This window comes from Gopherus evgoodei, chromosome 1 (assembly GCF_007399415.2).
Source record: "Gopherus evgoodei ecotype Sinaloan lineage chromosome 1, rGopEvg1_v1.p, whole genome shotgun sequence".
Lineage (NCBI taxonomy): Eukaryota > Metazoa > Chordata > Testudines > Testudinidae > Gopherus > Gopherus evgoodei.
In genome coordinates this window covers 296139403-296155998 of record NC_044322.1, presented here as the reverse complement: position 1 = coordinate 296155998, position 16596 = coordinate 296139403, and the positions used below count along the sequence as shown (strand labels likewise).

Below are 16596 nucleotides of genomic sequence, written 5' to 3'. Positions count from 1 at the left end.
CTGTGAGTGCTTATACACTGATTGTTTAACAATTTGGTTCTGTATCTATCCAGGTATTGAAGTTAGGCTGATGGTCTATAATTCCCTGGTCAGTTCTAATAAGACAGACAAATTACAGGTGATCACAGGATCATAGAAGTGTAGGACTGGAAGGCACCTCAATAGATTATCTAGTCCACTCCCCTGCATTCAAGGCAGGACTAAGTAGTAATTAGACCTTTCCTAACTGGTGTTTGTCAAGGTGTTTTCACCAGAGGACAAAATAATTCTAATTAACAACCTCAAGTCCAAGCCACTAGGAAACACAGTTCATAATAACAGCAACAATTCACAGGTATTGTATCTCTGCTAACAAGTAAGATCAGCCAGCTAATTAAAATATTTCTTTTTATATGAATTACCTGATAACACTCGAGAGTGTTTCTTGGCACAATAACACTTTCTGATATCTACCATAGGTACATTGCCAGTTTTGTTGAAATCAAGTTTCATATAAGCCTAAGCAGAGATAAAAAGGAAATGTGATACAGAAGTTAGCAGAAATTATTACATTAATGTATTTAATTACATGAGATATTTTAATGTCCAATATAACAGATTTGCACTTAGACTGAAATACTTACATATTTTACATGAATAATCTCAGTCTGCAATTTAGGCAGAAACCTGACTCAAAACATTGTGGGAATCCATAGTTACTTTTTCTCAATGACTTCTATATAAAATGTAAACATATTTTTCCCCACTAATACTACAAATTCAACCTAGGATCTGAAATCAAGCTGTGTTGTCTCTGCCTGTTGCAACAACAGTAAAAGATTCTGTAATCAGTTCTTAACTGACAACTAGTAGGGGCAGAAAAAGAACCCAGTTAAATTTCCCATAACCATACTGCATGGACAGTACTAGCAGTAGTAATTCAACCTTTATTTCAATGGCATTACTCACAGAGGGTGTGACTCAATACAAGACTGAGAAAAACAGGTCCTCTAGGAATAAAGATACCAAAAAGCAGGGCATTGTTCTTAGTATTTAACAACTTCCAGTCACTACAATATGGGATGGATTCTAACAAGGGTCCTAGAAAATGAAAGGCTCCACATCATATTACCAATTCCTTCATCTATCCAGTTTTCATACATGCATCATCTTACAAAATGGTACATTAAATAAATAAAAATGATATCTTGCTCTCAAGCAGTGCTTTTCAATTGTAGATCTTAAATGGTTATAAAAGAGGTCAGTGTCATTATCCCCATTTGACAGAAGGGGAAATTGAGGAACGCAGCTGGCATGACTTGCCCAAAATCAACCAACAGGATTATGGCAGAACCAGGACTGGAAGGTAGCTCTTCTGAGTCCCAGTCCAGTGACCTATCCACTAGACTGCACTGTAAGAATAGATAAGTATAGGGAACATGCTAACAACTCTTAAAATAATGGAAAAATGTTGGTGCCAGTTGTAGAAATCAAAATTGGGTAAATCCACACAAGCAAAGCAGATGCAGCCTTTTAATCTACATTTAAATTAGTTTTACAAACCAGCATGACATTCTTAGATGACTAAATTTCAGATACACAACTTAAGAACAAAAAAAAAATCAAAACTGTAATATATTATTGATTAAAAACAGGTATTCAACAAATTCAGATTTTTTTCATGTATATTGTTACATCCATATTTAGAATAATTAAAACAAACTTACTTTTCTAACAAATGCTTTTCGATACTCATTCATTTCCCCAATAATGGCACGAGTGAACTCCCCATAATCGACTTTATCATTACAGTTGTCATCAAGAATAAGCCACAAAGACTCAAAATCCTGCAATTTAAAAGAGTGACTTTCCAAAGTTACCTATTACAAGACCAGTCTGAACATAAGCTAGTCAGCTCCATATATAATAGACTATATTACAAATAAGAGAATCACATTATTAGGGAAAGACTGCAACTGCATTCGCCAAAATACAAACAATTATGTAAGACAGACCGACCATTGGTAGTTAAAGCAAAGACTAAGAGCTTGATCCCACCCTCTAGGACATGGGAGAGCAAACTATGGTCCGCGGGCTGGATCTGGCCCATCAGGGCTTTCAGTCCGGCCCGTAGGATTGCCAGCACCGTGGCGCAGTGGGACTAAGGCAGGCTCCCTGCCTGCCCTGGTCCCGTGCCTCTCCCAGGGAGTGGGGTGCAGAGGGCTCCATGCACTGCCCCTGCCTGCAGGCACCGCCCCCGCAGCTCCCATTGGCCAGGAACGGGGAACTGCAGCCAATGGGAGCTTCAGAGATGGTACCTGCAGGCAAGGGTAGCACACAGTGAAGCCGCCTACCCTACCCCACACCCAGGAGCCATTGCTGGACATGCTGGCCTCTTCCGGGAGTGGCGCACGGCCAGAGCGGGCAGGGAGCCTGCCTTAGCCCCACTGTGTGCTGCTGCCACCCCGGAGCCACTCCAGGTAAGCAGTGCCGGGCCGGAGCTCACACCCCGAATCCCTCCTGCACCCCGCACTGCAACCCTCTGCCCTGAGCCCCCTATCCTCCTCCCCTGATCCCCCTGCTGCACCCCTCCTGCACCCCAAGCCCTTGCCCTGAGCCCCTTCCTGCACACCGCACCCCCAGCCCCTGCCCAAGCCCTAAATTCATGGCCCTGCATACAATTTCCCCACCCAGTTGTGGCCCTTGGGCCAAAAAGTTTGCCCACCTCTGCTCTAGGAGGGTATCAAACCCTCTGAAATTCCCAAAGTTTACTGCCAACCCATAAAGGCTTAAAAACCTATGCATTGCTATTTAGCAGGCAAATAATTCCCACTGCTCCTATACAGAGATGCAGCAAAATCATGCCCCACAGAATTTTTCAGGACTAAATAACCACTTGATAAACTGTCTTTACTCAATCTCAGAACCCAGCACCTCCTGCTGCAAGAAATCATCTTATTTTACAGAGAAGATCATTTAAATCCATTTCCACTCAAAGTCAACAAAAACAAGCCTAAAGCAGCAACAGAAGCAATACTCTTTCCAAGAATTCAGGCCAGTAACACAAACAATAGTCATGGAAGCACTAATGGCAATCAGAGCCACCACATATGATTGACTCCTACCCTTCCTGGATGGTAAGAGAGTAGACAATTCCTGAGATCCTTAACTAACAGCTTGTCAACATCTGTTACTCCTAAGGGAATTCTGTGCCAAAAACATTAAAAATTATGGAACAGAAAAATAAAAATTTTGTGCACAATATTTTAAAATTCTGCAAAAATGTGCATATTTTATTTGTAAAAATAACACAATATAATCACACCAGTTTCAATTATTTTTGGTCCATTTATTTCAAAATATCTGTCAGCAAATATGTCTGTAACAATACAGACAACAAAAAAGATTCAGGAAATGTTTTTTGACAAATAGATTCCTTCCTAGGCATATTAATACAGAACTCTGAGTAATAATTCATTTAAACTATAATACAAAACCGTATTTCCTGCAGCCTTCAGAAGCAGTGCAAAGGCTTGGGGGAGTCAGGGATAATGGAGGAGCTGAGGGAGGGGGAAGTATATTTCTGGGAAGGAGTCTGGGTGTGAACTTGAAGGGTTGTTGGGTGTGGGTGGGAAAAGTAAGGAACAGGGTTTTTTTGGGGGGTGGGGAGGGATTGTAAGGGAGCTTCCCCCACGTAGACCCTGGCTGACCCCAGCCTCTCCCATTCAGTCAGGCACATCTCCCCTTGTGCCCATGTGTTCCTGCACTCCCTGTCAACGTGTCCCTCCATCCCCACTCAGATACCCACTCCCCCCATCCCCATGTGGCTCTGTACCCCTCCCCTATCCCCATGTGTCTGTGCCCCGATCCAGCCACTCCATGTCCCTACATGTACCTGTATCCCCTCCCAAACCTCATATGCCCCATCCAGCCACTCCACTGTCCCTATGCGTCCCTACCCACTCTCCCCGTCCCCATGTCTCTGTGCCCCCACCCACTGTCCCTATATAGCTCTGCACCCCTCCCCTATCACCATGTGGCCCTGCACCTCACTGCTCCCTGTGCCCCTCACTCTCATTCAGCGCCTGCCCCAGTCTGTCTTCCCTCACTAGCCCTTATGAGCCCCCATCTGACCCCCGCAGCACTCCACGCTGTCTGTCTCTCCATTTTCTCTAAATGACCTGGCCCACTGTAAAGACAGCAGGCCTCTTTCTCTTCCCTCACTGGCAAAGAGCTGCTGCTTTGTTCTATCGACACAGGGCCCTCCGGTGGGCAAAAGGCACAACTGCGGCAACATTGTGGCAGAGGCTTTTTTCTGCGCAAAAAATTAAAAATTTACAGGACTCATTAATTATGCACACGCACAGTAGTACAGAATTCCCCCAGGAGTAATCTATTTTGGCAATGGGAATCTACTACCCAATCTAATACATGGAATAGTCTAGACTACAATAAAGAAATTATAAATTAAGGATACAGAAAACAACCAACCAATCAGTCAGTAACCGTTTTTTAAGTCAGTTTCTCCTACTCTACCTATCAGCTGCAAGTATACTAGCCCTCTCTCAATTAGGCCCCAGGGTTTTGTTTTTTTTTTAATATTATTTTAAAGGAGACGTAAAAGAAAAAAAATGGGTTGTGCCCTTTCTGCTTCATTATGACATTTAAAGAGGACCTGACTGTTAGTTTTTTAAAAGAATTTCATGTGAGACTGAAAGCAGAAGCACCAAAACCCACCAAAAAAGCAGCAAATATAGTTATCAAACTGCAGATTTAAATGAAGGCAAGTAGCGACTCCATAAACTTTTAGAAGACAATCGCTTTGGAATCACACTCTTGATTACAGTTGCATCAAGACTTACCTTTTCAGGCACTTCTAAATGAAATACTGTTAGAGCTTGTTTAAAGACTGCCTTAGAGAGAGCTCCATCCCTCTTTTGATCCCGTTCTCTGAAGTATTTTCCTAATCCTGTTAGGACACGAACTCCCCTTTTATTTAGTTTCTCTTTAAGTATACCTAAGGATCAGGAGAAATAAAGGAAACAATCTTTACATGAAGATTTTTTGAAGGTGTTTTTCCAAAAAACTCCCACTTACCACACTGCTAGTTAAACAGCACATCCATACAGCCATGTTCTCTTGTTTTTGAAGTATAAGGTCTCTCAACACTGTCCTGCAGTTTGGAATGCGAGATCTGAATAGCAGCCCACACCAAAATGCTGTGCTGTAAATCCCCCATGTGGACCCTATCAGAGTGAACTTAAAGGTTCCTACTTTGGATTAATGTATTCCTGTTTGAAGTGAATTATATTAATGTGAAACAGTAAAGTCTTCTCTCCAAAAGTCTATCAATTGCAGTGTACATATGAATTAAATCTTCCAGTGAACACGAATAAATGTGCCCTGACAACTTTATTTGTAAGCAAAATATTTAATATGCAGATGATGGAAATCTAGAACAAATCCAGTGTATTAAGAATGACCAAAAGAGCTATCCAACGTAAAGCTATTTTCTCAATGCTGTATCAGTAACAAATGGGCAAAATCTATTAAAATTCAGTGTCACTTGAATGGGGTTCCATAACATTTCTTTCATATGTTATGTCATCATTGAAAGCAACATTTGACACATTACATTTGTAACTAATCTATACAAGAGCTTGTGCTGGGCTTGTCCTTTGTCCAAAAAAAAAAAAAAAAAAAAAAAAAAAATTCTCAAAGAACACATATATTAAAGCACAAAGTGAAAGACATTTATGTTTGCATTCCTTTTCTCTGTTGTCTGATGCAAGTAGTAATAATTATTGTATTAACTTAAATATCTTGCTTGTGTTAATTTCTTTAAAATAGAAATAATTTTAAAAACTTTTTAGTGCTCTTTTAGATGAGTAGCAAAGACACTAACAAAAAATTAAACGTAATTGTGGTAAGCATACAAACCTTGAACAACCCTGAAAACTCTGCTCTCATCAATCTCTTGCTGGGTAATGTCTTGCTTGATTCCCACAGAAGTAGTTCTAAAATTAATCAGTTCATAATGATAAAGTTACCTATATTACCAAAACAAAAAGATTGCTACCAAAAATATTCTGAACAGAAAAAAAAAGAAAACATGATTCTTATATCACTCACCAGCACACTAACTGAGTGCCTTAGCTTTAATAGATACTGACATACAAAATGTTCTTGTGCAACAACAGTAGGATTGAGAAATTTCTTACCCGATAATCTTCTGTTAGCAATTTCTCTCATTCATCATTAATAAGAAACACTTCTCACTTGTGAAAGCAGCAAAGAGTCCTGTGGCACCTTATAGACTAACAGACGTTTTGGAGCATGAGCTTTCGTGGGTGAATACCCACTTCGTCAGATGCAAGACATCTGATGAAGTGGGTATTCACCCACAAAAGCTCATGCTCCAAAACATCTGTTAGTCTATAAGGTGCCACAGGATTCTTTGCTGCTTTTACAGATCCAGACTAACACGGCCACCCTCTGATACTTCTCACTTGTGGACTTCAGCAGCAATGGTGTTGCTGGCGGCTCTAGTACTAAACCCCTCCCTTTAATTTAGGCCACCAGATGAGTTTTTTCAAAGCTGTAGAACTACTCCAGCAACCAATTATTAGCATTAAGATGACAAACTGATATAATATATAAATAATCTTAAGTTAATTATACATCTAGATCTCCATTTAGAGAAAAAAATCAATTTGTTACAACAAATTGTGTTACAGTCATTTACCAGACTGCTGTGGAGGGTTGAATAAGAAGAGAAGCTGCTAACAGAAAAAAAAAAATCAGGTAAGAAATTTCTCACTCTGCTGAACAGCTTCTCTCCTCATTCACCACTAATGGGAAGCAGTGAGCAATGAATCACAGAAATAGGGAGGCACAGGATATGCAGAATTTTAATTATTATCAGAGTCAAATAATTAGCAGAAATACAAGACCTGCCATATAGAGCAAGAATTTTGTCATTTAAGGAATTATTTGGGAACAAACCCAGCAACACCTTCCTACCATTCTGCAGAGGAATGGAACTCTACTTTGCAAATCTTCTGCTGATGAATCTCATACACTTTTCCTATAATGCCACAATGGACCTTGTTGAGGGAGTCCTGACTCTTCTTTATAGTTTCCCAGGTGCAGGATTTTAACATCTTGTCTGCAACAACTTTGAGGCCCTAAACCTCTACCTTGGATAGAATGAAATGAACAAGGTACAACTGGGATGGGTAATCTGACTGATTTGGACCTGCCCTGTAATAATTTATTGATACTGTACATTGGCCTGGTTACTGAAATGTTTTCTGTATGACGATATTGGTTTAACTCACTGGGGGTCAGTCTGGAATACAAGCAAGAAGGAGGAGATGGCTCTTGACAGCAAGCCACCCATCAACTGACAGATTAGAGTTGCTAAAGGCAAATGCCAGAACTGTTAGTTTTGATTATATTAGTATTGACTATCTCGGTCTCCAGATAACTTACAAAACTGGTTCTGACTAGGAACAACCAAGGACCCATCTAACACAGAACAAAAAATCTCTGGCAAGATTTAAAGGGGCAGTCTCTCAAGAAAAAGCCAGCAGCTGTTCAGGGGAATCTAGCAGACATAGGAACCTGCCATGGGTGTTTGAAAGTTATGTCTCCCTTGGTTACCATCAGCAGATGGCAAGATAGATGTGTGTAGGCTGCTTTAAAACCTTTTTTCCTTTAGTGCTTTGTTTCTACTGCTAAATAAACAATACATTTATTTTAAGAAGTCTGTGTGGTCACTATTTATTTCTGGCTGCAGACTCCCAAACTCAGTCAGAATTGCAGGGTAACAACAGTTGATACACAAGGTACCATAGCCCAAACCTGACTAAAAGCAGGAGAATTACAAAATTCCACCCTGGGGTGGGTAAAGGCTCTAGAGGGTGAGCTCACAGAGACAACCAAGAGAACCGAAGTGCAGTTAGCCCTGTAACCCTAATGCCCATTTATGGCTTCAACATTCAGAGGTGCTAAGCACTGCAACAAAATGATGGAAAAATCATTTCACAGCAATTGTGGGAAGAATTTACTCCGAACTGAAAGGTTTCTGGAGCTAAAAGAATAACCTTTTCCTACAACAATAGTAGAGTTGTTCTTGAATGGACAGAGGAACTAATTCCAGACTCAGTCTTTTGGACCTAATATCATCTAGAAAGCCCTGCCACAGACTTGTCTAATCTATCATTCTGACTAATCTTGACACCTGATGATACTCGAACGGGGAGCCCACCTAAAGAACGATGCTAGAACTGATGCCCACTTTTCTATGGTTACAGGACTCTAATCAACCAACCTGGAGAAACTCTAGTGTGGCTGAGATCACCAGAATTTGTGGTTATTATTATAACTTGTATTATAGTAGTATATGGACACCAGGGCCCCATTGTGTTGGGCATTGTACAAATAAGGAGCCAATCCCTGCCCCAAAGAGCTTTCTGTTTCCCCTCACACCAGAAACATAATCTGACCAGATCAATTAATGAAATTTCCTGGTTGAGCTCTGTCTGGATACCAAGAAGTACTGATGAGACTAATGCAAGAAATCCCATTTAACCACACATCTTTTCTGATGCCCAGGCTGTTAATATAGGTTGTCCAGATCCATATGAAGGAGAAGTTCTTGCTCCAAGAAACCTGTGTTTTCTGCAGGTGCAATGGAAGGGGGTGAAGGCACAACTTTGCAAACTGGACCACCTGCATGTGGCCCAGGAGTTGCAGACACATTCAAATTGTCATGGAAGGCTGAGACTGCAGACTGAGGAAAAGATGGCTAGTTGGCTGAAAATGGTCAGTCAGCAGGAATGTTCTTGACAGCATGGAATCTAACAGAGTCCCAATGAACTCAATTTTTTGAGTAGAAGACGAGATTGACTTTACGGTGTTTAGATGAGACCCAGACAGTCTAGCAACTGCAGTGTGGTGCTAATCTGAGCAAGAACTTGCTCCCCGGCTCTGCCCTTCAGTAACCAGTCATCCAGATATAGGAAGATGTAAAGCCCCTTCTTCCTGAGACACGCTGTAACAATGACCATGCATTTGGTAAAAACAGGGGGCAGAAGACGGACTGAATGGAAGCACTGTGTACTAAAAGTGGCACTCCAAAGGAACTTTCGGTGGCTTGGTAAAATCGGCATGTGAAAATAGGTGTCCTGAAGGTTTACAGCAGCAAACAAGTCATTCTGAGACAATGCAGGGAGGATAATTGATGGAATGACCATTCAGAACCTCATGTACCGGATATATTTGTTGAGTCTACGAACGCTGACGATGGATCTTACTCCTCCCTTGGATTTGGGTATTGGGAAGTACCAGGTATTCTGGTGGAACCTCGTCCACTGCCAGCACAGAGCAGACTGCTTGAGGAGCAGTATCTCATGAAAGGGGTCCCCTGAAGAGGGATGGAGAGGAGTTGGATGGCATAACCCAATCTGACGGTGCTTAGGACACAGCTGTTGATAGTAATCAAGCCCCAAGTATTAACAAAGTGGGCCAGCCTGTCCCCAAAGAGGTGAGATGAAGACAGAGAAGCAACTACTGGAACAGTGCTCTGGACCCAGGAGTTAAAATGGGAACTTGGAATGAGGACTAGTCAAACCGCAGGCCAGACTGCTTTCTCCTGTGGGATCTATCCCTCTTTCTGGGGATAATTCCATTGCCTTGGAGGACGGAAAAACATGCACTGTGGCTCCTGCTGTTAATCACCATGGTGGCGTCTCTGCACTGCCAGCGTGTACACCCCCAATGACCATAGGTAGCCCTGGAGTCCTTGAAGGAGTGCAGTGTCTCATCAGTTTTGTCCAAGAACAGCATCTGGCTGTCGAAGAGCAAATCTTCAACAGCTTGCTGAACATTGGGCGTAATACCAAAAATATGCAACCAGCCCTCCTCATGATGACTACAGAGGGCATCAACCTGGCCTATGTGTCTGAGCCGTCAAGCACAGATTGCAAGGACATTTTAGTCACCAAACAGTCCTCATTGACAGAGGCCTGAAATTCCTCCTGTGAGGCCTCAGGCAGCTGGTCTGAAAACTCTGACATAGCTGTCTAGTTAACAAAATCATATTTGGACAGCTAGGTTTTCTGTAAGGAAGAGGAGGTATAACTCTTTCTGCCCATGAGGTCCAATTGTTTAGAGTCCCTATCCTTGGGGGTGGACTTAAACCTTCCCTGCTGGACTCTGTTGTTCACTGCAGTTACAACTAGGGAATTTGGGGCCAGAAAGGAATAAAACCCCATAAATCCCTGCATGGCAATGAAATAGCGCTTCTCCATGCACTTATCCACAGATGGTACTGAAGCCAGAGAGTGTTCCAGAGGGCCTTAGCCAGTTCTGGGAGCACATCGTTGATAGGGAAAGTGATTCTCCCAGGGGAAGACAGCTGTAAAATGTCCATCCATTTGTGGGTGTTCTCCTGTAAGAACTCAGCTTGGGTACCAAGGGAAGCAGCTACACATCGCAAAAGGTCTTGGTACGTGTTCAAAATCCTCCAATATCAGAAAGGAGGATGAGTCAAGCAGCACAGCATCATCCAGAGATGAAGACAAGATCTTTAAATAAGCCAAAGCTGGATTCTGTTCCAGGGTTTATGGACCCAGATAGGACAACTGTGGTGGCTCCACACAGATAAGGACCACCAGTGCCTGGGCCTACAGTGGAAAGATGGTCACAACTGCAGAGCTGGCCAGCAATCTGACTTCTGAGCGAGATGAGGAGTGTGACCTCCTTGACCAAGGAGCATCCCATGGATTGCATGGGGGCCACTGACATGGATAAGACATTGGTGGCCAGTAGGCGCCGGGCCAGGGACCTCCATCCTGACAAAAGGACATGCACCAATTCTGGTACCCGTAACAGCCTATCAGACTGCATTGGAGAGCAGGAGGATGATGACCTTGACTTAGATGCAAAGGAGCTTTGGGATCCCAGATATAAGGGCAGAGCGAGCCAAGAGGGAGAGAGGAAGCAGCACTACTGATGGTAGGGATACTGCTGGTACTGAACATGCTCTAAGCCACCACAGAAGCTGGGTGCCCCTAGGCACATGCCTACTGTCCCTAATTAGGAATTCGGCCAAGAAGTCTCCTTTTGAAGATGTGACTGTCTTTCAGAGGCAGCACTGAACCAACCTTACGTTTTCAAAACTTACAAAATCCCTTTATGCTTCTATATATCATTTTAGTTTATACTTTTTTCTTTTGGTCATGTGTACGGTACTTTCCTAGGCTGTTCAGAGGAGGGTTATAGCACACTGTTCATCCTGGTCTGGGAATCCCAAAACCAAGGAGGGGGACTGGTACAAATTTTGTGGCAATAGTCTACTAAATGTGCTCAGGAGCCTGAAAGGATGTGTGTCTGCTCCCACACACTGGCTAGCACTCAATTGAGTACTTTACGAGACCTAGTATCACTTGGGGTACATCCACACTACCCGCTGGATCAGTGGGTAGCGATCAATCTATCGGGGATCGATTTATCGCGTCTCGTCTAGATGCAATAAATAGATCCCCGAACGCTCTGCCGCCAACTCTGGAACTCCACGAGGGTGAGAGACAGAAGTGGAGTTGACGGGGGAGCCGCACCGTCGATCCCGCGCCTTGAGGATAGGAGGTAAGTCAATCTAAGATACGTCGACTTCAGCTACGCTATTCTCGTAGCTGAAGTTGCGCATCTTGGATTAATCCCCCCCCCCACACACACACCAGTGTAGACCAGGCCTTGAGGTTTTACTCAGTAACACAGGAGCTGTTTTGAACATGAGAAGGGATTTCTCACTTACCTCTCTGTAATTCTATTATGGTGCATCTACATGAGGAGTAGAGTGCTCATGTGCCTCTGTTCTGGTCACAGATTGCCTGAAGTACTCCTTCAGTGTGGAGCCAGCATGTGGTGGGAAGAAGGGAAGAGGGAGAGACTGAGCCCCTTTCCCTGGCACAGCAAGGGCCTATGGGCTGAAAACCAGGTAGACCCAATTCCCATTATACTGCAGCATGAGGCAGGACTTTACATGAGTGACAGGTTTCTCTGAATGCCCAGGCATGCTGCAGAATGTGGGGAGGGCAGTGAACTGGATATAGGGCTCTGGAAGAGAGCCTCTGTGAGGAGAAAAGCAGCAAACACTTCCCTCATGATGGAAAAGCAAAGGAGAAAGTGTTTAAACCTTCACTACTTGCTCATTAACACTATGAACTGCTGCCTTACAAAGTCTCTGAAGTTTGCAAGACTTATCCCTGAGCAGGCTGTGAGGGGTTCTCCAACAAAATCCTCGTGCATCCCACGGTGGAGTCAGGCCATGTCTAAACTACCAATCTGTGTCAACAAAAGTGATGTTGACACAATAAAAATTGCAATTTCATGTTCACACTTGCTCCCTCTGTTGGCAGATCGTGTCTACAGTGGGGCCACCATCATCGACGGTGTGAGCAATGCACTGTGGGTACCTATCCCACAGTCCTTCTCTTATTAAGTGTTGTGGGACGATGGAGCACATTGCAGTGCATCTTGAGACAGTTCCAAATGTCCCATGATGCATTGCTTTCTGTCCCAGCACACCATGCGTTTCCAATTTTCTTTTGCAGCCTTTTCTCAATGGTCCTTCTTTGCTGTGTACCTCAGCATTTTTGTGAGAAGGGATGGATCCCACACTGCTCTCCTTTGCTCTGCTGACTGTCATGAAGACATCGTGGATGGCAGTGGAGTTAATCATGAAGTTCCTAACTGAAGAAGACTTGCAGGCACTCAACATTCTGCATGATATGGATAGGAGCAACTCTAGATTGCTTTTGGCATTCACAGAGCAGGTGCATAGGGTAGACCATCACTTTTGGGCTCGTGAAACAAGCACTGAATGGTGGGATCGAATCGTCATGCAAACGTAGGATGATGAGCAGTGGCTACAGAACTTCCAGATGCGGAAAGCCACCTTCCTGGAGCTGTGTACGGAGCTCGCCCCAGGCCTGCAGGGCAAGGACACCAGAATGAGAGCTGTCTTCTCGGCGGAGAAGCATGTGGCAAATGTTGTGTGGAAGCTGGCAACTCCAGCCGACTGTTGGGGCTGCATTAATGCAAGTGTGCAAGGCAATAAATCACATCCTGGTACAAAGACCATGACTGTGGGAAATGTGCATGAAATAATGGATGGCTTTGCAGAAATGGGTTTCCCTAACTGTGGAGGGGTGATAGATGGCACTCATATTCCAGACTACCTTGTGACAGAGTACATCAATAGGAAGAGGTACTTTCTCCAGGGTGTTACAGGCGCTTGTGACTCACCGTGGGTGTTTCACTGACATTCACGCAGGGTGGTCTGGGAAGGCGCATGACCCATGCATCTTCAGGAACACCAGCCTGTACAGAAAGCTGCAAGCGCAGACTTTCTTTCCTAACCAGAAGATTATGGTGGGGGCTGTTGAAATGCCTATAGTCATCCTGGGGGACCCTGAGTAACCCTTACAGCCGTCACTCATGAAACCTTACACGGGACACCTGGACAGCAGCAAGGAATGGTTCAACCACAGGCTTAGTAGGTGTCAGATGAGAGTTAAATGTGCCTTTGGCAGATTAAAGGTGTGCTGGCGATGCTTTTATGGCAGGTTGGACTTCAATGAGGATAATATTCCTAAAGTCATAACCGTGTTGCATAATCTCTGTGAAGCTAAGGGTGAAAGGTCTGCTCAGGGGTGGAGTGCTGAGGCAGACCGTTTGGCCGCTGATTTTGAGCAGCCAGATACCAGGGCTGTCAGAGAAGCCCAGAGGGGACCAATTTGAATCAGGTAGGCTTTGAAGCACTTTGACAGTGACCACCAGTAACATATCTCTGTGTGAGTTGCTTCAATGTTACATGCCATGTAGTTTTTCTTGGAGGCAGTGGTGATATTTGGGGCCTTTTATTCCTGTAATAAAGTGATTACAATGCCTTTGCATGTATTGGCAGTGCCTGCAATCTCACCTTGTAGAAACAAAATAAAGATAATTTATTATTGTGAAAGTCTGCTTTTACTGCACAAGAAACAGCACACACAAACACACAGATGCTTGGCAGGAAAGGAGGAAGCAGGGAAGGGTAGACGTTCACAGCTGTGAGTAGGTCCAGCTATATTTGTGAAAGTTGTCTGAGGGGGTGAAGTGAAGGGGAAACTGAGAAGTCCCAGAAGATGGAAAGGAATGTACAGGCAGTTTGGGAGGGTGGGCATGGAAAAGAGTTCTGAATGTGCTGCAGTGGAGGTAGAGCACTAATTTGCTAAATCTGTGGCATTATTAAGGCTTTCAGCATCTGAGTTTTTCTCCTCCATAATTTTTAGCATCCTTAACAAATAGACTCACAGACTTTAAGGTCAGAAGGGACCTTATGACCATTTAGTTTGACCTCCTGCACAATGCAGGACACAGAATCTCACCCACCCACTCCTGTAACAAACCCATAACCTATGTCTGAGTTATTGAAATCCTCAAATCGTGGTTTAAAGACCTCAAATGCGTGGTTCTCTTTTCTGTCCTGCCATTTGGCTTCCTAGCACTCCTTTCATTCCCTTTTTTCTGCATTGGAGCACTGAAGGACCTCTTGGAACATGTCTTCTTTACTGTGTCTTGGGTGTTTTCTTATCTGGCGGAGATGCTCAGCTGGGGTGTGTGGGGGGGTGATCCTGAAGGCCACATCTGGCAAAGCATAGAAGAGAGATTGTTAAATTCAGCATTGAAACGTTTCCATTAAATACATCTTTTGCAACATTGTCATCACTTTCTCACTGACCCTAGCCAGGCACACATCTCTGTGAACACCTAAAGCATGGCGAGTTTTGGTGGGCAGGGAGGTCGCTTCTCATGGGGAAAAAGATCACACGCTCTTTGCAAGGGCCATGGGGCAGCATTCCAGGAAACAAATTCTAAAATTCTCCCACACTTTTCAACAGGCAAGGGGAACTTCTAGCAGACATCTCACTGTTAAGGGTAATCAGGGAAATCAGAGTACATCTACTCTGTGCTTGTGGCTTCTGCTCTGCTCCCTATGCTGCTTGCCTATGTGCCGCTTTGGTCCCTGCACAAGTGATTGCAGAACGACGTGGGAAGTTTTCCTACAATGGGGGAAGGAACAAAGCTGCTCTACAACAGAACCTTCAGCAGAGGATTATCGAGTACTTCCAGGAAACTTTCCTGGAGATCCCTCTGAAGGATTCCCATGAGATCTTGGAGTGCATCACCCTGTTCCACTGCAGTAATTAGCTACACAGGAAAATATCCAGCTCACAGAAACACAGCCAGCCTCCCACATTTCTATGCCCTAAACCCACCTCTGCACTACACAAGCCACAGCCACTTACCAGGAATCTCATCTCCTGCTTCTTGCTCATCGGAGAGCGACTGCTGGGACTGGCTAGACATCTCGGGAGTGAAGAACAGTTCCTGGCTGCCTGTCCCACTCGGCGACCCTGCCGGGAGCTGCACATCCTCATCTAACTCCACCTCTTCATCAATAACTTCGTCCTCCAGGTTCGGTCCTCCTTCTGCTGCCTCCGTGCCCTCCAAAGTATCCATGGAGCTCTTGGCAATGGAGATGGGGTCACCACCAAGGATAGTATCCAGCTCCTTACAGAACTGGCAAGTCTTAGGTGAAGCACCTGAGGGATGGTTTGCCCCCCTCACCTTATAGTATGCCTGCCTCAGCTCCTTTATCTTCGCTCTGCACTGCAGCGTGTCCCAATCATAGCTCTTTTCACACAAGGCTTGAGAAATCTGCCCATAGATACCCCAATGCCTTCAGCTCAAGCGCAGCTGGGACTGCACAGCCTCCTCTCCCCATATCCTGATCAGATCCAACAGCTCTGCAGTGGTCCAAGCATTTGCTGCGATAACCCACCATGGCCACCTCAAAAGATGAAATGAGACCTCTCCACACCGAGCAAACAGGAAATGGAATTTCAAAAATTCCTGGGGCTTCTAAAAGGAGGGGTGTATGGTTATCTATCTGGCTGCAGGGTAGTGGAGGTCAAATTGCTGACCTGAGCAATCAGGAAGGGCATTGCGGGATATCTCCTGGAGGCCAAAGAAAGTGATGAAATGAAGGGTAGTGTCTATGCTTGCATTTCATCAACAAAAATGTGGAGGGAAAAGACGTAAATCTCTCATGAGGGTGGATGTATTTTGTTGCCAAAACCGGGCATTCTCCCCGACAAAAGTCGCCTCGCAGTGTGTACACAACTCAATGTTTGGGTCGATGAACAGTAGTTTTGGCGACAAAACTTGGTAGTGTAGACAAGGCCTCACAGTTCTGGGCAGAAGTCAAGGCCTTACATGCCTATCCAATGAAAAAGCCCCCATGTCCTGGCAGTATGAGTCAGTGACTTAAGGCAGCAGAGCATATCTCCCCTAAAAAACTGCCTATAGCACCTCCTGGACTTGGCTTAATGCTTAACACTGCCACACTAGACCATCTCTGAATTCCAAAGGTGGGAGGTATTACTATTAGTGATGAATGAGGAGAGAAGCTGTGCAGCAGAAAGAAAATATTCATGAGGTGCAAAATGCCTTACACGAATTATCAACAATTAAACTCTTGTCCTCCATTTTGTGAAAGCCTTG

At 44.2% G+C, this 16596-nt stretch overlaps 1 protein-coding gene across 4 annotated transcripts in view; it reads right to left on the bottom strand.

Annotated features, from left to right (window-relative positions):
* Positions 1 to 16596, bottom strand: part of CAPS2 (calcyphosine 2) — a 69351-nt gene that overhangs the window by 14001 nt on the left and 38754 nt on the right. For all 4 annotated transcript variants that reach the window (XM_030548707.1, XM_030548706.1, XM_030548709.1 and 1 more), the window contains 4 exons: positions 5920 to 5996; positions 4842 to 4996; positions 1707 to 1826; positions 402 to 498 (listed from right to left, as the gene is read on the bottom strand). In XM_030548707.1, the coding sequence (XP_030404567.1) occupies positions 402 to 498; positions 1707 to 1826; positions 4842 to 4996; positions 5920 to 5996 (449 nt within the window). The remainder of the gene's footprint in view (positions 1 to 401; positions 499 to 1706; positions 1827 to 4841; positions 4997 to 5919; positions 5997 to 16596) is intronic.